Source organism: Lynx rufus, unplaced genomic scaffold, assembly GCF_022079265.1.
Source record: "Lynx rufus isolate CCGP_SWC_20201006 ecotype Redwood Valley unplaced genomic scaffold, mLynRuf1.p SCAF_26, whole genome shotgun sequence".
Classification (NCBI taxonomy): Eukaryota; Metazoa; Chordata; class Mammalia; order Carnivora; family Felidae; genus Lynx; species Lynx rufus.
This window is the reverse complement of record NW_025814841.1, coordinates 76,557-102,639: the sequence shown is the minus strand read 5'-3', so window position 1 is coordinate 102,639 and position 26,083 is coordinate 76,557. Positions and strand designations below refer to the sequence as shown.

At 37.5% G+C, this 26,083-nt stretch overlaps 1 protein-coding gene across 1 annotated transcript in view; it reads right to left on the bottom strand.

Moving 5' to 3' along the window:
• Nucleotides 1-26,083, bottom strand: part of RSPO2 (R-spondin 2) — an 89,601-nt gene that overhangs the window by 49,127 nt on the left and 14,391 nt on the right. Inside the window, exons 2-3 of the mRNA XM_047089003.1 lie at nt 9,140-9,283; nt 6,994-7,182 (exon numbers count right to left, since the gene is read on the bottom strand). Coding sequence (XP_046944959.1) covers nt 6,994-7,182; nt 9,140-9,283 — 333 coding nt within the window. The remainder of the gene's footprint in view (nt 1-6,993; nt 7,183-9,139; nt 9,284-26,083) is intronic.

Here is a 26,083-nt window from a genome sequence, read left to right as displayed (position 1 = left end):
TATAGTCTATTTTCTTTATCAGTCCTGAGCCTCTAAGTTTGTCCTAGTTCAGATGTTTAAATTTTGTTTTACCATGTCATTAAATATCTTTTTACATTAAGTTATTATTAAATCACTGGACTAATGAACATAAGGGCATAACATCAATTGTTCAATGTCTCTTGACTATACAAGTTCAAATATTTTACTCCTAGTTTCCAAAGTCCTCAAATAGAAGAAAATAATACTGACACACAGAAATAGTAGGTCCAAGTATTACATAAACAGGTTGATTGTAAAGCAAAACCTACTGTCTTTACATGTTTAGTTTAAATAAATGCTAATAACTTCTGCCACCTGAAACTTTTTGCCCCACTCTATTGCACAGAATAATTGTATCTTCTTAACCACTTCTGTATGATGACAACATGAGTCATTCTGAGATGTTAGTAAAACTCTGTCACTATTTCCATTAAAATGTTTTCTTTCTGCCTCCTGATCCTGGACGATATCCACCACAACAGCTCTAGGTCAGTCCAGTAGCTAGACACGCATTTACAGGAAATCTCAGTGAGCAAACCGCCTGCACCATTTTTATCAACACCATTTAAAGATCCTAGAGAGGTGTCTGATGAGGAAAGTAAGTTGTTCTAAGAAACCATGAGGGGATTTATACTTCAGGCTTTCTTATCTCCTAAGGAAGAAAAATAGAAACGTCCCCTAGAAGGGGGAAAAAATTTTTTACCACTGACACCATGTGTGTCCTATTAAAGTTGTTTTTATTTTAGAGTGTTGTAAAAATTGCTTTATATATTTTACATTAAGATCAGAGTAGCTTACTGCTGTGTAAGACAAAGGCCCCTTTGGAATTGTTCTGTCCTCTCCTTCTCGCACATAGAACATCAGGCCTTTGGTGACATGTGTAGTTGAGAAATCCTTTTTACAAGTGCCCATAAAAGAGACTAGTACATGTTGCTCCTCACTGTAATTAAACAAGGCTAGGAGAGACCCCAGATGGGATGCTGTAGAGAACAGCACAAAGGTGGGGCATCTTTCACTCACTCACTCCCTGGCCCCCTCGGGCAGGCAAGGCTGGCACCAAGTCAGGCTCAATATGAAACTGGCAGAAGAGCTGGTCTTCTAGCCTTTCCTGCAGACTCCATGCTATCGGTGCTTTGCACACCCTCGGACTTTCATGTCCATGTCCAAGACCGTACTTAGCTTTGTGTCTTGAGTTTTCATCATCCCCAAAGCATGGTGCATTAGAGACCACTTTTCTGTTCCCCCATAGCCTTAGACCCTTACCATCGGAAATGTGACAATAAGCAAGTCTCAAAGAAATCACTGCTAAAACACGAAAACCTATCCACTTTCCAGGAAGCAAATTTAAAATACTAAAAAGTGATAGGGAAGGGAATAAAGAGCGAGGGGTCATGTCACAGGACACTACATAAAGGCTCGTTGTTCAGACCACCGATGCAGGAAATATGGACACTTTAGCTACTAACAAAAATGCAGAAATGTTTAAAGACAGATGGACCTTTGTTAAATGTCAATTTTATATAATAATTATACATTAACATTTAAAAGGTGATGACTGTCCCAGTTTATAATCTCTCTAGAATAAACATCACAATTAGCTGCCATGTATCCAGAGTACCTGGGAAAGTGCACAATATGCCTACAGTGACTAACACAAATCACTGATCTTAAAAGAAATATAGAAAGGTATTTAGCATAGCAAACATGGAGGCAACCAGAATGCTCTCTTCTTCATATCATAAATTCGGCACCTACATTCCTGACAACTCGGAAAGTTTCAGAAGAAAAGGTTTTTCTCTTCTCCTCTCTTCCAAACCAACTCTTGAGGTTGGCATGCATAAAGCAGACCACATAAATTGCAACTCAAATGTAAACAAAATGTAGAAAAATAAAGAACATATGTCTAAAGCATATTTTCTTGACCCTATCCTACTGCGAATGTACTTATTTCCTGCTCTCAGTTTAATCCATCACAATCCACAATCATCTTTAGTTCTATTATCTAATACTTAGTGCACATGTTGCTGTCAGTTTATATACAGAAAACAAAGATTAGAGAGGTCTTATTACTGCTGCCTTTTAAAAAGTAGATGTTTGCAGAGATTAAGTTTCTGAGTTGCTAAATAGTATTTTTTGTTTCCTATCAAGTTAAAAGCCACTTTAAAAAAAGATGAAGGTCAATTAATGTCTCATAAAAGGAATGAGTCATTTTCAAATTGAAATAGTATATAGTAGCAGATTCTATATTTAAAGTTAGCAGAATTCTGAGAAAATATGATGAGGGCTTAAGAAATGCATCATAATGTACTAATAACTGCTGCACAGTGAGTAGAGGCAGCCACAAGCCAAAGAGACAGAAAGCTATAAGTGTCTGTCAAAGCATTGCCTAAATTACTTTATCAAGTCTGATTGCTTCACTGGGTCAGAAAGAGCAAAGCCATGCTGGGTACAGAGCCCAAAATGCAGAGGTGGGACTCAAATCCCTAGACCTTCCCCCTGAAAGCAAGTAAGCCCAGGCGAGTGCTGAGCATGGCTCAATGCAAGGCAGCCTTAGAGGCTGGCCTCGAGGGTGACTCAAACACACTAAGATGAAAAGAACAATCTGGAAGTCACACTTTTCCCCCCAACAGAGGACCAATGACATTAAAATTAAAGAAGCAGGACTTTGTAGGGGTGGCTGAATCAAAGCAAAGCCAGTGGTTCAATACCCGGGCATTTATGAAATGACTCTTGGAGTATGCTTTACTATTTCAAGTTGGAAGATACTGGGAGGGGTTGGTAACCGCAGGGTGTCAGGTTTTTTTTTTTTTAAAGTATTTGTAGAGCAAAACTAAGATGATGTGTTGGGATTGGGGGAGAAATAGTTTAGAGTTGGCTTCTTTGATAGACAACCATAGCTTTATCTTTGATTTTTATTGTAAGGAACGAGGAAAACTTGGGTTTCCCAGGCAGCAAGACATTAGTCCTAGTCCTGGACCTACCACTAGAAACTTGCCATGTATCACCGTGGACCAGTCAGAGCCTTCCTGGATTGCAGTTTCTTCCTCTTCCCCAATACGCTGCGGGAGAATCAAGGACATTCACGGCCATTGTGTCAATAGCTAAAAAGATCCTTCCTTAGCTCTTCAGAAGATCTCCTTCATTCAGATCTCTGATCAAATGTTATTCCCTCCATTTCCCTAAATTCCCTATGTAAAATAGTACACTCCTATTCTCAATCTTTCACTAGTTCATTATCCTGCTTTGTGTTTCTTGCCAGCCTCCATCTCCACGTGAAATTATGCATTCATCCACTTAATTCTTGATTGCCAAGATTCCCACTAGAAACAGTTCTGTGAGGACTCTGAGCAGTATCATGGCTAGGCAAGTGATTGGTACATAACAGTGCTCAATAATACCTGATAAATTAACGTTAATTGTCAGGGGACCTTACAAAGTAACAAGGAGTGCCATACACACAGACAGAATATCTCAGGTTGAGGTTATGTTGGCCAGTCCTGAAGACTACAGTCACCCAAGTAACAGTTTCCCCTGTACATGAACATCTTTCAACTCTACACCTTAGCACTATGATTCTATTCTCCCATTTGTCATTTAAATATATGATAACAGCATGTTTGTATTTTTCTACTAACATATTATCTAATGCACAGGGTCATGACTTGAAATCCCTTCCATTTGAAGCTCCAGGCTGTATATTGATAGAATAAACTAGTCCCTACAGAATGGAGCAAGGAAAGTGAAGACAGATATCCACAATAAGTAGGCTCTTTATTTTTAAGTAGACCTTTCTTTTTTGCACTTGTTTCCTACACTCATTGTTCTTTTTTTTTTTTTTTTTTTTGGCTCTCTGTTTACCTCTTTTTATCGTGGTCTTTTATGATCCCCTCTTTTTTCCTCCAGCCTCCTGCTATCTTTGCTAAACCACAGGTCATAGGCAGATTTAGAGTCTTGCTTAGTCTTGGATAGTTGACTACCCGTGAGGAGGCAGGAGGAGGGTGAAAAGCTGCCAGATGTGGAAGGGTTTGGCAAATGCACACTATAGCTACTGGAAGAGTGTTCAGTCCTTTGGGCATGAACAATGCTCTTGAACTTACATGATGACCGCAGACCTTGCCCATATCTGTTGGTGGTGATTTGTCTTAGAATCATTGGATTTTAGAATTGGACTGGATCTTAGAAATTGCCCGCCCCAATACCCTCAATTTACAAATGAGGAAATAGAGGCCAAGAGAGGTTAAGTGACTTGCCAAGGGTCACAGAGTTAATGAGTTGACAGGGTGCAGAGACCCAGATCTTGTGATCGCTAGACCAGAATCCCAACGAATGAGTGTCAGAAAAGCCCCCAAAACTCAACTAATCAGAAAGAGAAGTTGGGGAATGAACACTGAATAACTTAACGTGCAAATCAATCCATGACTTAAGTTATTTCCAGGTATTCTTTCTTTCTTAAAAAAGGCAAATAAGCATGCAATAAGAAAAGTTATACTAAAACATTACATTGTTTTTTTTTTATCTTCTATCCATTTATGTTCTCATTTCTAATAGATCTCAGTGTAATATCTTATACACTTAGTGACTATTCCATTTTGCTGACCTCTAACTTCTGCCTTCCAGTAATCAAAAGCAGCTGATTTTAATGTGCCAGTGTTTTAGTGTGAAGGAGGTTAAGGCTGCATTTGTGTGCAATCAGGTTAAGATTGGCTCCAACAGGAGAGAAATCCATACATATGTTGAAAAGATCTGAAAAATGCCTGTATTCCCAACCTGATTACGACTTACATTTTTGCATGGTTTGTCAAAGCAGATCACTGAAATCAAGTCAAGATGTAAAATGGGATAAAGTGGTTTTCTTCTCCATTCTTCCATTAATGACCATGACCTGCTGAAAAAAGGAACTGTTCCCTCTCTCACCTGAGGCAAGGTGGGTTACTCCACTGGAAGTTATGCCAATTTTTATCAATTGGAGCTCAAGTTCCAAGACTAATTTTCTACTTTTCATTTCCTACATTTGTAAATAGAAGTTTTTTATTGGAGAGTAACCTTCAATTTCTATCAGCAGTTCTATTTTAGCTCTTTTTATGAAACATTAAACAGTAAAACAAATTCTAATACAACTTTTCAAACCTCCTAACTTTAAAGGTTATATAATACTGAATTTATCAAACCAAAAATTTAGATGCAGGGGTTAGAGTGATAGCTGCCCTCTCCTAATAAATAATGCTTGGTAAAACCTAAATAGGAAATTAAATCCAAGTTCATTACTGGTTCAGTGGTCAAAAAGAGATTATTAGCAGATGATACATAAGTGTTTGTTTTGACATAATTTCAGCTACTGACACTGTCAGGTTATATTCTATTTAGTATTGCTGGAAGCAAAAGAAAATATATAAAAATGCCATAAACATTATAGGTTAACAATGTAGCTGTTATCTACAAAACTCTCAAGCCAGACCTGGGGTAGGTCAAAATCATTTCAGAGGGGAGGGGAATGTGCCGGCTCTTGTTACACATAAGCATGTTTGTTATAGGAGCATTTTCAGGTTAATTTTTGCTATTAACGTAAACCACAATTGGGGGGCCACGTTGCTGGAAGAGGGATGGTGGGGGGTAGTTACATAAACAATATACAACAAAGAAAGTCTTTATTTCCAATACCTGAATACATCGGGTTTGTTTTTAGGCACAAGGTTGCAGGTTAAATGCTCTCAGCTATCCAAGAAGTGCCTTATTAGTTTTGTAAGAAAATATTTTCTTTTATTTTGACTCAAAAATACTCAGTTGAACTGAACAAAACCATCCTTGTTAGTGAAAAGCAGACCCAAAAAAACTTTGTTTCGAAGCCCCAGTGAAGGAAAGCAAAACTAATTCAAGAGGAAAATCTGCCTTCCTAATAGTAGCTTCTGAATCTGGATCTAATAGTTCTCAAAAGCCGACTGGAGTCTTCAAGTCTTAAAAGTTTTGTCTTCCTCCATGGATCATAAACCTCTCTACGAGGAAGCATAATAGGAATATAAATCCATTTAAGCAGATATATATTCTCTTTCTGGGCTACAGCTACAGGGCTGAAAAGCTATGTCCTAATAGCAAGAATGAAGGCAAACAAACGTTTTGATTATTTTCAAGGGCAGTTTTCCAAACACAACTTGCTTTTTTTTTTTTTTTTTTTTTGCCGTTCTATTTTGTGCACTAGAAAAATCCCCACTTCATCTCTGGCAACGTAGCATCCGCTGGTGATAAAATAAATAGTAACAAGCGATTATGCTTTAAGAACCACAGTGACATCGCTAAAAACTGCATTTCAATGTACTGACTCAGCTTCAGCCAGCACCTGAGCTATGTATGCTTCTCCTAATTTGTAAATGGGCCTAATCCTGTTATTACAGAATAATTACTGCAAATCAGCACAATTACTACAAAGACATGAATAAACACACACATACCAGTAGCTGTTTTCTACAAATTATTATCCAAACAAAGGGAACCAGCTAATTGTGGTAACATTAAGACAACATTTATTCCTCCCAGTGTTTGGGCAAGTTTATTTTAAGTTGTCATCTTCAACTAGTAATGATGCAGATGATTTTACAGATTTCATAAACCCTCCTAATCTAAACTCTTCTCAACTGAAAGTTGGCCACTTCCCTCAGAGCAACATCTGCCAGGGCACATCAGCCCCCGCCCCCCGCCCCGCCCCCCCCCCCCCCCCCCCCCGCACACACATTGTAAAACTCTCATTTTAGAAAGCTCATTTGTCATGTACTCTTCCAAACCATTTTCAAGGCATCACAAAAATGAAATATTCACTTTATATTCTTCACATTTTAAGAATTTGTCTCTTAGTAACTACAGGATACATTTTACCCTGTCACCAGTCATATTATTAGGTTTCCTCTATGGGGAGGGAGGATGGTTAGGGAGAAGAGAAGTCAGAGAGCACAGAGCCCACCATCGTTAATTCTCTAAACTCACCTCCCGGACAATGCCTCATGGCCATCTTACATCTCCTGGATTCAGCGATGGTTGGACATGGTATCGTGTCCTTTGCTGGCTTTTTAACAATTTGCCGTGTTCTGGTTTCCAGACCCCATTTAAATCCACATGTGCGATTATTTCTGCTACAAGCTCCCCATTCACTCCAATGACCAACTTCGCATCCTTCTAATAAAGAAAAAAAGAAAAAAATACAAACACAGGTAACAATTTGGTGTCCATTTGTTCCACTGTCAAACTTTATAGCTGTGTTTTCTCCACACCTCCTTCAGATAAATTATGTTTTACAGACCACAAAGACCTGTATTCCCTTTTCAGACACTTTAATATTTTGGACCATAGGGTTACTTTCATCTACGTCAAGGAACTGCCACTTAAGTAATTTAAAGACCATTACTTTGTTTTTATCTTATTTTTTAGAGGAATGCCATTGGTCCCTTCTAAAGATACTGAAATACAGAGTCTTTAACAGATTCAATAGCTAAAACCAAGAGAAGAAAAGCCTCTTTTCAAATTATGACAGAAGACAAAATTTTACAGGTTAATTCCAAATGCCCCCGTGGCAACTCACAATTGTGTTAGTTTTACTGTGGAAGCCAGTACTCGGGGAAAAGGACAGGGAGTTTGTTTTCACATCTTCTGGTTATCAGAATCCTTTCACTAGCTGTCTAGAAACCACTGTCTATATCTCTTACTCCCTAAATTGGTGCTCTGTATCACTATAAGCAAGTATGGTCAGGTATTTGCAAATGTAGGTTTTCATGTAAAAGCTTTTAGTATCTCATTTTGTAAATTCCTATAGTGGAGATGTAGGCTCCCCTCCAAACACCTGGGATGGGGAATGAAAGGATAAAAATATGCAGAGTTAAACCTCCTCACCAAATTCACCATGCAAAAGCCCCTTTGCACTAGCAGATGAGGACTCAGGCCCTGAGTCCACACACAATATTTTGGCATTTCAGATCTCAGCAGGCATAGTGGTTACACATAGACTTTTCAAAGCTATTTAAGAGTTTTTACTCAGGGAAGTACATAGGGCTCTATTTGTAATTTTTTATACTTAAGGATTTCATAAGAGTTTCCACTGAACACTTGTAATGGGTGTGGGTCTTGCCTCTCAAAAGGAAATTCAACATTCTGAATATTCTCTTCTGATGACTTTTTTTTTGTAGGGTGTCACCTGTATGAACATATTAACCCCCACATAAACAAGAATATAAATACACATTTCTTCAAAATCCTGTCATTTGAATGTGTTCTCTGCAAATCTTCAAATAGATCATTAGACTATTTCAACAATATTTCTGCAGAAAAAAAGTTCTCATTTTTTAAGTCCCCATTTTAAGGGTATGCAAAGTCTCATTTAATACACAATTCTGTTATAAATCCTCTCACATGTATAACATGTCAAATAGAATCCAGGGTGGTGAGAAGGGGGTGTGATGGTGATGCCATTACACCTGGACGTTAGATTCGTTAGATTAGGCATTCATCAAAATGTAGGCACTCACAGATCTTTACATTCTAATCAGTTGTCTAAAAATAGCAAAGTGTTTTTCAAACACTCAAAAATTGTAACATTTTTAAAACATGTACTCCTAACTATTCATGAACAGTGTATATTAAGTCACACATTCTAAATATCTAAATTTAGTAAAAAGTAACATTGTTTTAATACACTTTCCAACATGCAGCAGATAATCCACAAAACATTTTGCACAAAATTTTTCTTTTCAACTTTTTAAATGGCTAAACAGGAAGCTCCATAATTAAGATACATTAAAAAGTGATAGAATAGTTCATGGTACTGCTTGAAATTTTGTTTTTTACAACTTCTAATATATGTATGTATTACAGATGATAAAAACATACCAGCATTTAAAGAGTTGAACCTAGCCAATGTATGACTAGCAAATTTTGTAGGAAGATTTAATAGGACACTACCAATGTCACGATGCCTAAAAAAATTCAGCAAGGCAGCAAAGAACTTAAATAATTTTCAGTTCTAATTAACAAGAGAACCAATTTGTTTTTAGGTTAAATATATCCAGCATGCATAATTTTTTCAAGGAACAGGTGTTAAAATAAAAGTTGACGTTTGAAAGTTACATGAAAAACTACTCACCCACACATTCCATGGTTTCATCTAATGGTGCAAAACCATCTGGACATTCATCAAAGCAACGGCCTCTATGCAAATAAAAGCCTACTTTGCACTTGGTACAAAAGTCTTTGCTAAAGCAAGAATCACAGTTTTCTATTCTGCATCCTAAAAACAATTTTAAAGAGAAAAAGAAAATTTCAGTCAAAGAAATTTACTTGTTTTGCAAATAAAACTCACAAATTTACCGGTTAGCTCAATCGAAATTCTAGTGGTCAGAAAAATATGTGTTCAACTCATTTGTTTCCTAATGCCATCTCATTCTAAATCACTCCTACCTCTTCCAACAGCTCACCACATCAATAGGCTAAGAGAAAATTCCAGCCTAGGGCCCTAGGCAGCAAGCATAAGACCCTTCAGAAAATTTTGCAACTCCAAATGAGATTAAAACAAAGGATTAAAAAGAAAAAGAAAACACGCCCACTACAAATTGCATTGCTGCTGGGATTGAAATCTGTTCTGCTCTTCAAAAGACCTACAATGAAAAACACAATGGGAATACTCTAATCAGTATCTTCTGTTTTCAGGACAGTAAATTAAAATTCTCTTTAATGTTAGTCAGTGCTGACATTTACTTTCAGCAGAAGGTGTCTTAACTTGGAGGGATAGTATAGTCACTCTTTTTGAAAGCTTACAATGTGCCAAAGGCTTTACATGCATTTCCATTTAGTCTTTATAATAATCCTATAAGGTAAGCAGTACTATCCCTAGTTTGCAAAAAAAGGAACTTGAGATCAAGAGAAAGTCACACAGCTAATAGTGGCTGAGGTGGTTCTTAAAGGCCCCCAAACTGATTGCCTTCTAAATCTGTATTCTTTTCTCTATAACGTGCTAACAGAATTTCTCTAGGAACAGTTTGTTAAAAAGAAGTGCTTTTAGGTCTGCTATTTCTGGGTTTGAATCCCAGCTCTCCTCTTAGCAGCTCTGTGACTCTGAGCAAGTAACTACAGGGCTCTGAGTGTCTATTTCCTTCTGTATAAAACAGGGACACATCACTGACCTTACAAGACTATTATTGTGGAGATTTGTAATAGTATATGCAAATTGACTGGCTCATAATAGGCAGTCTGCACACAGAAGCAACAGGAGATTAGAAACGTGTATGTTTTCCACTAAACCACACACATTTCAACAAAGTGTAAAAATAACTAGTTTATAGACTAGTATTCTAGGTCAGATTCCCTGGTAGACCAGTAACATCTGGACTGGAGATAATTGGCTTACACAGGTGAAAATAAATATACTCTGCTCTTCAAGGAGAGGAAAGAAGAGAAGGCTGGAGGACTGGTTAATTGAAAACTCAGGTTTGAACAGATTATATAGTGCATTACTTGTAAGAGATTTAGTTGACGGCAACTGACAATATGTTAACCTCTAGGAAAACTCCATGGCATCACTTTTATTCATTTAACAAGCCTCTGAATGTCACTACTGTATTTGGTCCTTTAATAATTCAGAAAAGCTTTAAAATTTACAGTTGCTGCAAGCAAAGAGATAATGGAATAGAACATAGAACCAAAACAGGACATCACTGAATATTAAAATTTTGAAAATTGAGAAAGTAAAGTGAGAAAACAGAATTTAAAGACTAAAAAATACTTTTGTTGAAATAGACTACAGTTTAAATAACGAAAGTTTCTGGACCCATAAAAAGTAAATAGCAACCTTCACCTTTCAATCTTGGGTCTAACAGGCTTCATGCATTAAATGACCACCATGATGCATCTAAGTCTGTTCCTAAAATGTTTGAAATTTACAACTGGAAAACCAATGCGTAGAAGTCCATAGTCAAATTACACTATCACTTTTTGGGGGAGGATAGTGGGTAAAGAACAATTTGTCACCCCACAAAATATGCATTTGTAATCTTAAATGCTGTGACTTATATTTTAATAAAACTGTCATCTATAGCTGGCCAGTTGGTTCTTAATCATGACCAAAATACATTGTGTCCACAAATTGTTGGTTGTCTTGCTTTTTCAAAAAAGCAAGCAGCCCTTCCTATTAGCTGAATTATTTTTCAAAATAATTATAAACATTCCAAAGGATAAAATAGAATTAAAGGGTAAAGACAACAAAGCAGTTATATTAAGAAGAGAAAAGAGAACTATACACTTCATAAATCTGCGGTTATCTACAAGGTCTGAGTTTTCTTTAAAACATGGATTATGCCAATAAGCTTTTTGGCCTAAAAGTTATAGCAGTAAGCATTTGGAAATAATTTTATAAGGTCCTCTGCTGATATTTACTCTTACTTGTAGCTCCCTTTCCTCATTTCATTCCATGCTCCTAATACCAGTTCACAGAATGTGGAATTTCTGAAATACCTATCATTCTATGTAAAAATACCTAAAGAACATCTTGATTATTTGTCCTCAAATTTAAGGAGAATAAATATCTGATGCATTCAAACTGTCGACTACTACAACCATGAAGCAGCACAGGGTGAATTATAAGCAGTGACTGAGAAAAGCTCTGAGATCAGTAAGTTAAAAAGGCCTGTTGCAGGATATATGGAGTATGGTGCAATGACTGCACATGTGTGTATGTATGAAGGAGCCTAGAGAACTTGGGAAAGAGGTGGTGGAATTTTGAAATATGTTAAAAATTATACATTTCTGAATGATCTGAATCTTTATTTTTTTTTAATTTTTATTTGAGAGAGAGAGAGAGAGAGAGAGAGAGAGAGAGAGAGAGAGAGAGAGAGAGGAATCTTAAGCAGGCTCCATGCTCAGCCAGGAGACTGACATGGAGTTGGATCCCATAACTTCGGCATCATGACCTGAGCCGAAACCAAGAGTCATATGCCCAACTAAGCCACCCAGGAGCCCCTGAATCATATGAATCTTTTATAATTTTAATGTGTTTATGCATTAAAAGTAAAATAGAAAAAGTTATTTTAATAAACACTGTGACCTGATTAAATTTACAGAAAACAACACTATATTAACATTCTGAAAGAAGTTATTTTGATTTTAACAGGCATTCCATCCCCAATTATGCCGCACACAATTTCTTTTCAGAGTTATGTGCATGAAATTATACCCCTTATATGATAATGTTGAACTACCTTAGCCTTCAAAATACACAACTGTTTGACCATCTCATCAATATCCTTCGTTTCCATATGTTCAATGGTGCTTTTCCTTCATTCAAATCATTAGGGGAAAAAAAATCAAAATATTTCTTATTTAATAAAGCATTTAAACAGAAGCTTTGATTGGCACCAAGTCCTGACATGATCTGAAGCTCCGCTAACCTTCCTGGGTCTCAGGGATCGTGCCTCAACATAAAACCAACACAGGCAGCCCACACACTCAGAAGCCTAAACTGAGAGCACATCAAATCAAATACCTTTGAACCAAAAGCTTTTCAAAGCAACTGTCTCAACCACCTACCCTGCCAATCTACTTCTTGACATGCTTCCTGGAACCTCTTTATTACCAACTCCAGTTCCATCCACAACCGCCTGTCCCATTCAGCCACTTCTCCCAGATCTAACTCTTCTGCTTTGGAGAAAACCACTATTTGTAGGAACTTATAGTTCCAGGTTCCCCTCTAGCCTGTATCCATTCTCTCCCAGAAATTTCTTCAGCTTGTGATCCTTAAATAAGTGGGATTCACATCAACCTTATTAATTCATTTATATAAAAGTAAAACATTCTCGTTATCAATAAAAAAATCAAAACAGGTGCAGGAGATACAGAACTACTCGCATTTACCTGAATGGTACAACAGGACTGCTTCCCAAAAATAGCTATTTTATGAACAGTTCAGGAAAATCCTTATGTCAATTTTATAAATAAATGAGTTTTAAGACACCAATGAGATCATTCAATAGACTGATCAACTTTAGAAAACTCTATATGGCTTAAGAAAACAGAGATACCAGAGTTTGCTGAACAGAGGTCTCCATAAAAATCTATACTTTGTCCTTGTTCAGAAATAAGACCCTACTTTAGCCAACTTACATGCTTCTAAATTACAGTGCCTCCTCAAAAATGTAATCCAAGTGAGCACTGCCAATATTGGTTTAAGTAAAATTACTGTCCAAGTGAAACTGTGTCCAAATACAATCTGATGGGGCTGTCATTTGGCAAGGGGAACTTACTCTGGCCAAGAAACAAAAATAGGGTATGTACCCCTCTCCTGTCCCTCCACAGTATCCACACAGGCTCCATTATAACATTTTTCAAATTACACTGTAGTTCAGTTCAATAGTTCATTCCAAGCATTCCCCAAAAAAGGAGCACATGCCAGGTATTGTACCAGACCCTGAGAATATAAAATTATAATACCCATTCCCTGTCCTAGAGGTGCCAAAGACAGGGGGGCATGAGGCACTCACAAAGCACTGCAATATAGCATAGTAGATATTAAAGGCATGTGCTGTGTACATTAGAGGCAGAAAATACAGATCCATTTCTGTTCTGCCATTACAGTTTTTCTTTCAGTCTGTAAATTCTTTGTTTCTAACACAGTGCCGGACACATGGTGGAGTTTTAATGCTTGCCAAATGAACGAACACAAGTGCCATTTAAAAACTCAATTCCTTTATATTTAAAAACCCATTCGAATGCTAGGTATGAGATTGCTTGCACATGCCCTGTAAATATCTGTTATATAGAAAGAAAAGCCATGGTTGCTGGAAAGGAATGCAAATCGTATTGGAAGAACAAATAGTCCAACACCTGAAAACAATTATAATAGAGAACTTAAGTATTCAAGTGTGGCAGGTAACATATGCCATGGAAGTTGGAACCTCAGCTGGGCAGGTTTTAAAGAGACAGAGGGAAGAGTGGAGTCTTGACGAGGGTGACTCCATTCATAATCACACAACAGAAAATTCATATGGCACATGATGAGCCCAATGAAGAGTGGCTTAAATGAGCTGGAGATCAGAAGTGGAAGATGGTTACTTTAGAGTAAATGGTTACTTTGCTGTAAGTGGGGAATTTACTTCTTATTTTACTTTGTTTCAAAAAAGGAAGTTATAAATCTCTTCAACTTTGTGTGACTTCAAGTATTTAAGTCATAATTAAAATTAATAAAAATGAAGTTAGGCTCAAGATTAGGGCTCGGTCTAGCAGGGAGAGAGTCTTGATAGATTCTTGAGCATGAGAGCAACATGACCAAGATGGTACCCGGTTTGTTCCCTGATTTCAACAGACAAGCATATAGGGCGCCTGGGTGGCTCAGTCGGTTAGGTGTCGCACCCTTGATTTCAGGTTAGGTCATGATCTCATGGTGATGAGGTCAAACCCAGAAGGCAGGCTTTGTGCTGGGCATGGAGGCTGCTTAAGATTCTTTCTCCCTCTCCCTCTGCACTGACTGTGCCCACATGCCTGCCCGCCCTCTCCCTCCCTCCCTCCCTCTCAAAAAAAAAAAAAAAAAAAGTGCCAGAGGTCAGGCATCATGATGGAGAGCTAGAGGCTCAGATGAAAAAGCAATGTTCCTGCATTTCAGGACCTTGGTCTACTAAAAGCAAAGGTACAGCGGCAGGCAATGAGGTAACAATGTGATTACTCCTTCGTATATACAAAGGGAGCAGGGAAGGAATACTTTAGGAAACTTAAGTTTCCTGAAAGAAGAAAGAATGGAGGTAAGGAAAATCACCAAGAGGCTCAACACTAAAAGGTAATGGTCACAGGAAAGGGAGTTACAATGAACTAATAAAAGTGACAAACTGGGTAGAAGAGATGAAAAACCGAGAGAAACCAAAGATGCACAATTCCCCCCACCCCCCAACTTTGGTATCAGCTCTCTCAGGGTTTTGGCACACCAAGAGAGGAAGTTTTGTTTATCTTGTCACCAAAAATTTAGATGACAACAGCCATCTTTTAAATGAATATCTCAGATGGCAATCAAGTAAACAAGAGAATTAAAACCTTAAATTAAAAGCATAGAAAAATCAGCCTTTGTTAAACCCAACTGTGAAAATGTAATTACATACATTGCAATTAATTATTGGAGAAAGGGAAGCAATCGGTGAGGTAGACAGGAGCTCAGACACATACAAATGAACATTTTTCTATTATTTTTTGGTCATCAAGACTGTCAGGTACAGGCTGTCTTAGCACAACATGAAAATCTGACTGCTAATTGTTCAGCTGCCCTTTATTGTCAAAGCACCAGCATCTCCATTCAGAATGTGGCAGATGCTGACACCCACTAGGGGTATTTATTCTTTGGATTGCAGCTGTATCAAAAAGCATCAAGCTGGCCCCTGGAAAACCCCAGCTCGGTATACGCTAAAATTTTAACAGAAATTCAAGGGACAGGTTGTTCCAAAAGACATTCAGAATTAGAATTTTAGCAATTTTTCACATGGGAAGTACTAAACTGTGCAACTTAATATGAGTTTTTTTTTTTAAATTGTTTAAATATTTTTAGGCTTCTCTAACAACTTCAAATATTCTTGTTTAACATTCCTTCTCAAAACTTGCAATGGCTTATGTATACTTAACTGAAGTTTTTAAGCTTTATGTTACCAAAGTCATGCATTTTCTAATATATACTATTGCAATAATCCCATTAGACTAAGGAATGATGAAAATTATGACCTAAAATTTTAAATTACATTTTTTTGTAGTATGGCCTAGTTATACACAGCTCATGAGAAGCTTCATGATATTTCAACCTAAAAAAATACATAAATAAAGGACAGACTCAGAGGTTTCAGGACTCAAGTTTTCATACTTACTATTTGAGTGATGACAGAGAAAACCAGTACTACTGAGTTAAAAGAAGATCCAGGGTGGAAGTCTGTGTAAAACCCATTGCAATGGGTTTACGTTAAGATTGCCTTTATTAATTAGGAGAATTAGCACAGGATGAAATTCAACTATGTCAAGTGCAGAATAGGAGACTCAGAACAGGATCCAAAGACAGGAAACAAGAACTATGTTGAGAATATCATGACCTTTCAAATAGTACAGTGGTTAGCAGATCTGAGGTTAGCATCTTGGCTCATTTATCATTATGTGACTGTGGGCAAGTTGGCAAAACCCTTTGCCTCAGTATCATCATCTATATAAAAAAAAAAAAAGTTAACATCAGTCCTATCTTAGGGTTTTTGAGACATTTCAGAAGCTTGATAAAGGCAAAGATTTCAGCACAGTATCTACTGCGTAATTAGTGATCAAAGAATGTGAACTATCATGAGTAAAACTTTACCAAACAGGACGGTCCAAGATGGCAGATGAAAGGAAGAACCAACAAAATACCAGGATACTCCATTTGTAGTAGATATACAGATACGCATATATATATGTAATCATTTTAATAAATATTTATATATTTGCACTACTCAAATGAAAGACATTATCCTGAGACTAATGCCTGTACTCAATATAATGGCTTTACCCTTCCTTTTTCATTTTTATTTTTTTAATGTGTATTTACTTTAGAGAGAGAGTGCGTAAGCAAGCAGTCAAGGGGCAGAGAGAGGGAGACACAGAATCTGAAGCAGACTTCAGGCTCTGAACTGTCAGCACAGAGCTCAATATGGGGCTTGAACTCATGAACCATGAGATCATGACCTGAGCTGAAAGTCGGATGCTTAACCAACTGAGCCACCCAGGCACCCCGTGTGGCTTTACACCCTTCTTTAGGCCATGCAGCTAAAGAAACAGAACACAATCATTTGTTGGTTACCTACATGAGAAGTCATCTACTCAAATATTAGGAACCAGGATTTAGGAAAATGGATCTAAATGTAATTTTGACCTTAGAAGTAGGAGAAATTACATCCTCTCTGTGCCCTACTACTCCTTTCACCATCTGATGGGAGGGAAAATACCAGACCTAACCATATCATAGGATTGTTTGGAGCATCACATTTAAAATGAGAACAAAAAGAACAGGTGAAAGGTACCACATAATTTTATCACTCCCTAGAGCTACATAAGCCTACCCAAAATATTGCTATCTTGTGTATCACAAAATATTAAATAGATATTACTAGAAAGGTGTAGGGCCCTTTACGTAAAATGAAGATGTTCAATTTATGAAGGGCACTAAAGGTGGTTTATCATGGCCATTGGGGCAGTGACCACAAGGGTTGCAAAATTCTGGCCTTGTTTTTAACTTTAGTCAAATTTTAATTAGATAGGATGAATGGAAATTCATATGTTGTTTTTCAGATATCTATCGAGTTTTACCTTGCATGCCAAAAGTGTCTTATTTCAACTTTAGAGGATACATATGCTATTAAAAGTATTTTGTTTTCCTGACTCACTTTAAAGTGTTACAATAGTTCATTAAAAAAAAAAAAAAAACACAAAACCTTGGGGCACCTGGGTGGCTCAGTCAGTTACGTATCAGACTCTTGATTTAGATTCAGGTTATCATCTCAGGGTTTCTGAGATCAAGCCCCACGTCAAGCTCTGTGCTGACAGCATGGGTCTGCTTGAGATTCTCTCTCTCTCTCTCTCTCTCTCTCTCTCTCTGCACCCCCCCCCCCGTTCATGCTAATATATAAATAAACTTAAAAAATAAATACCCAAAACTCAAATTGGGAAGTATATGTTGGTAGATGCATTCTAATATTAGAATGTTTAAAAATTATGTCTGGCCCACCCACACAAAAAAATCTGAAGAAACACTGATGTTTATGTAAAATCATGCAATCAAACAATGAGGAACTATAAAAACGTTGGCTTCACTTCCTGTATATTCAAGTGATGCATATTTGAAGTATTCTCAAAGTAACTGAAATTAAAACTTGGACACATTTACTGAGAATACAAAGGCAGGTGTTTAAAGGGACTTTTTTTTTTTCCTATTTAAAGCAAATGAGAGGGGAGGACAACTATCTCAAATGGAAGGAATATGGTAACAATGAAACAATTGTAAAGATCATAAAGCAAATTCATGTCTCTTATCAGATTTTATTTTCCTACCAAGTAGCAGATCTCTCATCTTGGTTACACCTTGTGTGCTTTTCCCTTTTTAACTTGTCAATTTTTCATATTAAGGTGGAACCAGAGCAGTTTATTATAAACTTCAGACCTGAGACTTAGTTGAACTTTTCCAAATGTTGGCAAATACACCTCTGTCCACCCAACTAAAGAGCAAAGTATATGGAAGCTAACATGGGGTTGCTCTCCACTCAACCCTCATTCAAGGAAAACAAGAAGAATCTCTTAATCCCTTCACACTCTAAATAGGTTAGAGAAAGAAACATCAAACTTTTCCTCTAAAGGGCCAGAGAGTAAATATTTTAGGTTTTGTGGGCCATGCAGTCTCTGTCTAAACTACTCGACTCTGTTGTAGATCAAAAACAGCCATAGACAGTATGTAGTGCATGGCTGTTTTCCAATAAAACTTTATTTATGAACACTGAAATTTGAAGTATCATTTTTGTGTACCACAAAATATTGTTCCCCCTTTGACATTTTTCTCAACCACTTAAAACTCTCAAAGCTATTTTTTACAAGGACCCCCCAAAAAGCTGGCAAGCCAGATTTTGCCCATGGGTCATAGTTTGCTGAGTCCTAGGCTAGAAAATGATTGAAATCCATGGGCACATTGAAGGAAGAAAGAACCAGGCTTCATGTTTAAAACACCAAATGGTAGCATTTAAGCTTAGGGAGGCATAATGATGTCTTAAATACATCATCTGGTGTGTACATAATACAAATATCAAATGAACAAGACGCTGCTGGAATTATCTCAACATGGGAACATTTGTACTTCCCTGTTTTTCGTACTATATTGATAAATCAAGAAATAGGACTCCTTAGGAGTTGTCAATAGATCAAAATTCCATGCTGCCTTTAATAAGCCTGTGGTTTCTTGATTACATATGCATTGACTAGTCAGTGAAGTGTTGGTTGGAGAGAAAGAAGGGAGAAAAATTTTACCAAACAATGCATTTTGGTTAAAACCTGCATTACAGTTATGCCTCCTGATATACGGGCTGATATATCTGCCCAACTCTGTGAAGGTAGCTTTGTTAGTTCTGCTTATCCAGTTTGATTACAATTAAATAGATAGTTTCAGCCATGCAATGCAGAGGCTGCAAACCCTCGGGCTTGCCAGTGGGCTCCTCAGAACTGCTTACTTGCTCCATAAGTGGGAATAACACTGCTTCCGTCCTAGGATTTCCAGGAGCAAATGAAAGGATGGATGCAAACACACTTTAAAAGCTGAAGTGCTAAGTAGAAGCTTTATTTGCACAAAGGAAAACAGACCACAAGGTAGCACCTGCCTTTAAAGCAGAATGATTCTGTCAAACTTGGGTCTAAACTGAAATGAGAGGCTCATTCAAGAGAACCACAAACTCCTAAGAAAATTAAATGTAAGTGTGAGAAAGAAGACTTCTTCTGTTACATATCAGAGCAAGCGTTTTAGGACCCTAAATTAAAAATTTTTTAAATCTTCTGTTAAGAGTCCTGAAAATTACAAAGCCATGTTACAAACTACAAAGTGACAGAGAAGAAAATAAGCATTCTAGCTCTCAGGCTATTTGATATAATTTTGCTTCCAGAATAAATAGAACGAGTGCTCCATGATTTTTCTTTAGAGGGTTGTGTAATATGATTAAAGCAGGGTGTGCTCACAAGGTGCTAGAGCATCACTGCTGTGGACCAGCATACGAAACATCCATAGTGCGAAGTGAAATCACCATTACTGTCGCTGTGGATGGCATGTCTGATGTGGTCTGCTTCTTCAAATCTTGATGGCTTAGCCACGGGGCTATAGGTCACAATGATCTAAACTAAGATGGCTCTGGGGTGCCTGGGTGGTTCAGTTGGTTGAGCGTCCAACTTCGGCTCAGGTCACGATCTCATGGTTTGTGGGATGGAGCCCCGTGTCAGGCTCTGTGCTGACAGCTCAGAGCCTGGAGCTTGCTTTGAATTCTGTCTCCTTCTCTCTCTGCCCCTCCCCACGTGTGCTGTTTCTCTCTCAAAAATAAGTAAATGTAAAAAAAATAAAATAAAAAATAAAATAAACTAAGATGGCTCCACCTTAGCCACAGAAAGACCACTGTGATCTTCCAAAGCTCAAGTTTAAAATCCTTCAGCAGCTTCCCTTTACTTCCAGGTTCAGTTCAAACCCTTGATTTTAAAGCCCAACATCCCTGTGTCTGGACATATCCTTCTACTTCCCTTGCCTCATTGCCATGGTACCTTTACCCTGGCGATGCTGAAGTTTCCTCTAAACTCCCCATGCCCTCCCAGCATCCAGGTACCTGAGACAACAATTCTACTCTCGTGGTTGTTCTTACATTCATCATAATCCTCCTGTCAAATGAAGATCTCATGAAGAAAACAGAACATGTCTTATTCTATTCTGCATCACAGGGCCTAGCATAGGTGCTTGACATAACATTGGATGACAGGTATAGCTGCCAAATGACTAACAAATCCATTACATTTCTATCAGCTTAAAATAAATACTGAAACGGAGTCTGCCTTGTACATTTTAATGCAATAGCATGATTTTGGTATAAAAATACTTTACATTATAAAGAGCTCCATTTCCGAATTGGGCACCAACTGATTATATATGGTGTTGAAGCTCCTAGATCTTTTTTTTTTTTATCTTTGTCTAAGAAACAAGAAGTATGCATATTCCTTAACTGTAAACCAAGTAGAAATGAGCATTGCAGGGAGATAGGATTTTGCAGAAACTAGACTTAAAATATATATAAAGTCACAAAGAGACCAATATGAAAATGGTGACTGCCAACAGTAAATATTACTGTTTTTTTTCATAGACTTATGACAGTTATTGGAACTAGAAGACTATTGCCCTAGACCATACTATGTAACTTGTGTAAGCTTGCAAAGCTAGTTACTTTTAGAGCTCAAATCGGAGCTGAGTTCCTTCTAATCTAGTGCTCTTTTAAAGATGTGATTTAAGGGAAATATAAATCAAAACCACACTGAGATATCACCTCACGCCAGTCAGAGTGGCTAAAATGAACAAATTGGGAGACTATAGATGCTGTAGAGGATGTGGAGGAACAGGAACCTTCTTGCACTGTTGGTAGGAATGCAAACTGGCGCAACTGCTCGGGAAAACAGTGTGGAGGTTCCTCAAAAAATTAAAAATAGACCTACCCTATGACCCAGCAATAGCACTGCTAGGAATTTACCCAAGGGATACAGGAGTGCTGACGCATAGGGGCACTTGTACCCCAATGTTTATAGCACCACTCTCAACAATAGCCAAATTATGGAAAGAGCCTAAATGTCCATCAACTGAGGAATGGATAAAGAAATTGTGGTTTATATCTACAATGGAATACTACTTGGCAATGAGAAAGAATGAAATATGGCCTTTTGTAGCAACGTGGATGGAACTGGAGAGTGTTATGCTAAGGGAAATAAGTCATACAAAGACAGATACCATATGTTTTCACTCGTATGTGGATCCTGAGAAACTTAACAGAAGACCATGGGGGAGGGGAAGGGAAAAAAAAGTTAGAGAGGGAGGGAGCCAAACCATAAGAGACTCTTAAAAACTGAAAATAAACTGAGGGTTGATGGGGGGTGGGAGGGAGGGAAAAGTGGGTGATTGGCATTGAGGAGGGCATTTGTTGGGATGAGCACTTGTTGTATGAAAACCAATTTGACAATAAATTTCATATTTAAATAAATAAATAAATTCATATTAAAAAAATAAAGATGTGATTTAACCACAAATTGATTTCTCTCTTTAGAAGATAAAATCTAATGTCTTTGATCCTTAGTGGGATTGAAAACACTTAAACTGACCATTTCAGAAAAAAAATTGTCAAAGAACCTGAGATTTTTCTATATGCAGATTTGTAATTGTGCATAGTAGTTTCTTCTGTATTCCATGGTTTATTTTTTAAGGAACAATATGACAGTATCTCAGTCACTGGGGTCACACTGTTACTGGATAATTGTGCAACTCTGGGGAAGTTCTTATTTAGAAACCTCAATATGCATATTTTTGGTGAGGGTTGAGAGAGAGGAGGCAGAGAGAGTGAGAGAATTAACCAGGTCTCTTCCAAATCTATACAACAATAATTCTTTTTAATTAAGTGAATTTCTACATGCCTGACAGAAGACTTGTAGGGCTGTGAACACACACACACACACACACATTCATTCTGGATGATCAGTTTAAGTACTTATTAATTGAACAAAACATCCTTTTAAGCACTATTTGAAATGGCTGTTACTATTTGTTTTCTTTCGCACAACACATTAAAAGCTACTACTTTCTCTTTACTTGAACTCCACCTACAAAATGATGAGACAGGAGAGATTTCACAATACACCCAATTACATAGAAAAGTATCATCCAATTACATTCATCATCATCTATCCTCATCATCATACTAAAAGAATAATAAAGACAGTGAAAAGGGCTGTCACATGATGAATAGAAGCCTACCTGGTTGCTTCACTGTACCACCAGCTTCCTAATAATCATCAAGAAATTAGTGTCTTTACCGTTACGAGATTTTATTTTATTTTTTTAATATGAAATTTATTGTCAAATTGGTTTCCATACAATACCCAGTGCTCATCCCAACAGGTGCCCTCCTCAATGCCAATCACCCACTTCCCCCTCCCTCCCCACCCCATCAACCCTCAGTTTATTCTCAGTTTTTAAGAGTCTCTTATGGTTTGCCTCCTTCCCTCTCTGTAACTTTTTCCCCCTTCCCCTTCCCCATGGTCTTCTGTTAAGTTTCTCAGGATCCACATACGAGTGAAAACATATGGTATCTGTCTTTGTATGACTTATTTCCCTTAGCATAACACTCTCCAGTTCCATCCACGTTGCTACAAAAGGCCATATTTCATTCTTTCTCATTGCCAAGTAGTATTCCATTGTAGATATAAACCACAATTTCTTTATCCATTCCTCAGTTGATGGACATTTAGGCTCTTTCCATAATTTGGCTATTATTGAGAGTGGTGCTATAAACATTGGGGTACAAGTGCCCCTATGCATCAGTACTCCTGTATCCCTGGGGTAGATTCCTAGCAGTGCTACTAGGAATTTACCCTTACGAGATTTTAAATATTAAAGGTAGTTAATAGGAATGTCTTCATTAAATATATAAGTACTTTCAATTTTTAGCTTATATGTTCCATGAACTTATAAAGGAATGCCTCTTTAGAACAAACCAAAAAGCATTTCAAGAATGCTTGAACAAAGAACATGGGTTGTCACTAGTCAGACACACATTCCACTATCAACTCTGGTAAGCACCAGTCGGTGACTTTGAATGAGCTGAGCTGCTGAACTTCTCTAGGCTTCCCCCACCCCTCCCTGTTTACTTGCCTCAAATAGTCAGGTATATGCATAAACTGTGGAGAAGATTTAGCCAAAAATAAAGTACTAAATAAGTGTCTATTGTTAGTAATAAGTTCAAGGTGTCTTTTACAGAAGAGCAACTAATGTTACAGAAATTGCTCTCCTCTCAGAGACCCTGAGCCACCTAGGATTCATATCAATTATTCAGTTCATATGTAGCGAGCACCTTTTAGATGACAGGCCCTTGACTGGCTGGCCTCAGGCAATTAAACTGTGGCTCTGTGGAGACCAAGCTTGGATACAATACCCTGAAACTAAAGTCAATTAACAAATGTTTTGTTTTATCCCAATCATAGGTGCATCAAAACCTAGCCAGCTCTCCTGCAGGGATGGAATTTCTTAAGAAAGCATAAGAATCAAGAGACCCAGCAGGTGATGACCTCTCAATTAGCTTCTGATAAGGGGGCAGCAGGGCCATCCTCACAGTCCCTCCCCTAAAGAACTATTCTTTAACTTTATCCAGTTATGGTCAGTTTATTAACTGGCTGGTAGCAGCTCTTATAAAGGTGTAAAAGCCACTTCAGCTAATCAGACTTTCCCAGCTGGCAGTAACCTGTTAACCAAGAGAACATGTTTTCTGCAGAGCAGCCTGTAGGGCAAGGTCCTTTTTTGGGAAAGGAACCAGCTTAAGAGAATGGCTTTTCAAAGTGTACCAATTAAAAGTGATGACCTACCCTCAACCCTGCTCAAAAAAGACAGATTCTAAAGCTTAACAAATAATGTGTTTTGTGATTTTATTTTCTCTAAGAGCAGCAGCATGGAGTAGTTAAAGAAACATGGCTAAGTGAAATAAATCAGATAGGGAAAGGCAAATATTGCATGATCTCACTTATATGTGAAATCAAAAAGAAAAGAAAAGAAAAAAAAAAAGAAAAGAAAAAACAACTCATAGGAGAAAAACAAAAACAAAAAACATCAGATCTGTTGTTACCAGAGGTTGAAGGTAGGGTGAGGGGGAAATGAATGAAGGTGATCAAAAGGTACAAACCTCCAGTTGTTAGATAAGTAGTAGGGGTGAAACATACAAAGTGATGGCTACAGTTAATACTGCTTTTTGGTATATGTGAAAGGTGTTAAGAGAGTAAATACCAAAGATCTAATCACAGCTCATTTCTTTTCCTTTATTTTTTGTATTTACATGAGATGATGGATGTTAACTTATTGTGGTAATCATTTCACAAGATACATAAGTAAAATTTTGCTGTACACGTTAAACATACACAGTGCTATATGTCAATTATATATCTCAGTAAAACTGGCTTAAAAAGAAAAAGAAACAGGCATTAGAATCAGAGAGAATCCTTTGATATTTGTCTTTCTCTGACTAATTTCGCTTAGCATAATACCTTCTAGTTCCAACCACTATATGCTAACTTGGATGTAAAATTAAAAAATAAAATAAAAATAAATAAAAAATAAATAAAACAATCAGAGAGAATCTTAGATCTCATTCTTAGCTCTGCTTCATAAGCGTGTCCTTGGGTAGGTTTCTGAACCTCTTTGAGCTTCAATGGCAAAATGTAAACACTTACCTACATCACAGGGTTGTTGAGGGGAGTGTTAGAATAGCCATTCCCACCAGAAATTTGAGGAGAGGGGCTGACTAGAATAGCAAAAAGCAGTAACTTCTGGAGGCAGTTATAGAATCACAGAATATTAGAGCAATGACCTCCTAGCCTCCCCTAATTTTTAAAGATGAGGACACTGGGACTCAATATGAACTTCACCTATCATCAAAGAGTAAGTTAGGACACCTGACTGACATGTAGCTCAGGAGCCAGCTGTGGACATAGCGATCCGAAGGGTCCTCTCGGTCTAGTCACCATGATCCCTCTTCTCCTGCCCATAAACCCTCCCCTGTTTCTTCCTTTCATAATATGGCCCAAACAATTATTTACAATTCTTCAATTCATGGAGTGCCAGGGTGGCTCAGTCAGTTATGTGACAGACTCTTGATTTTTGACTCAAGTCATGATCTCAGAATTCATGAGTTCGAGCCCCACATTGGGCTCCATGCTGTTAGTGTGGATCCTGCTTGGGATTCTACTCCCTCTCTTTTACTCTCTCAAAAATAAACATTTTTAAAAAGCTTCAATTCATACGGAAGCTATATTTCAATCAGAATCTTTTGCAGTACCTGTATCAACAAAATCAAAAGAATAAATTAGACTCTAAGATACCAGACATAATTATTAATTAGAACACTAAACATGCCAGAATACATAAAGTAATGGAAATCTCAGAAGAAGGAAGAGCAAGTCATGAGAAAGTGGGGAAGGCAAAGACAGGAGCCTGAGGAGGAAGGATTCAAGAGCATTAGAAGCCTGGCTGAAAGCCAGTGTATTCTATTTCATTGTGATCAGCTTAGTAGGGTCCACGAACAGATACATTATTACTGATTATGATATTGATGATTAATGATTGATGTGGAGAAGGACACACATTTCCTCAAAATATCCTCATTATGCTTAGGTGGTACTAAAACTGGTCTTTTACTAAATACAAAGTGGCCTATTCCATAATCAGTGATGGATGGAGACAACATAATTACTACATTGCAGCAATTTTCAAAGGCTAGTTTCTGACCCAGCCAAGTCAGCA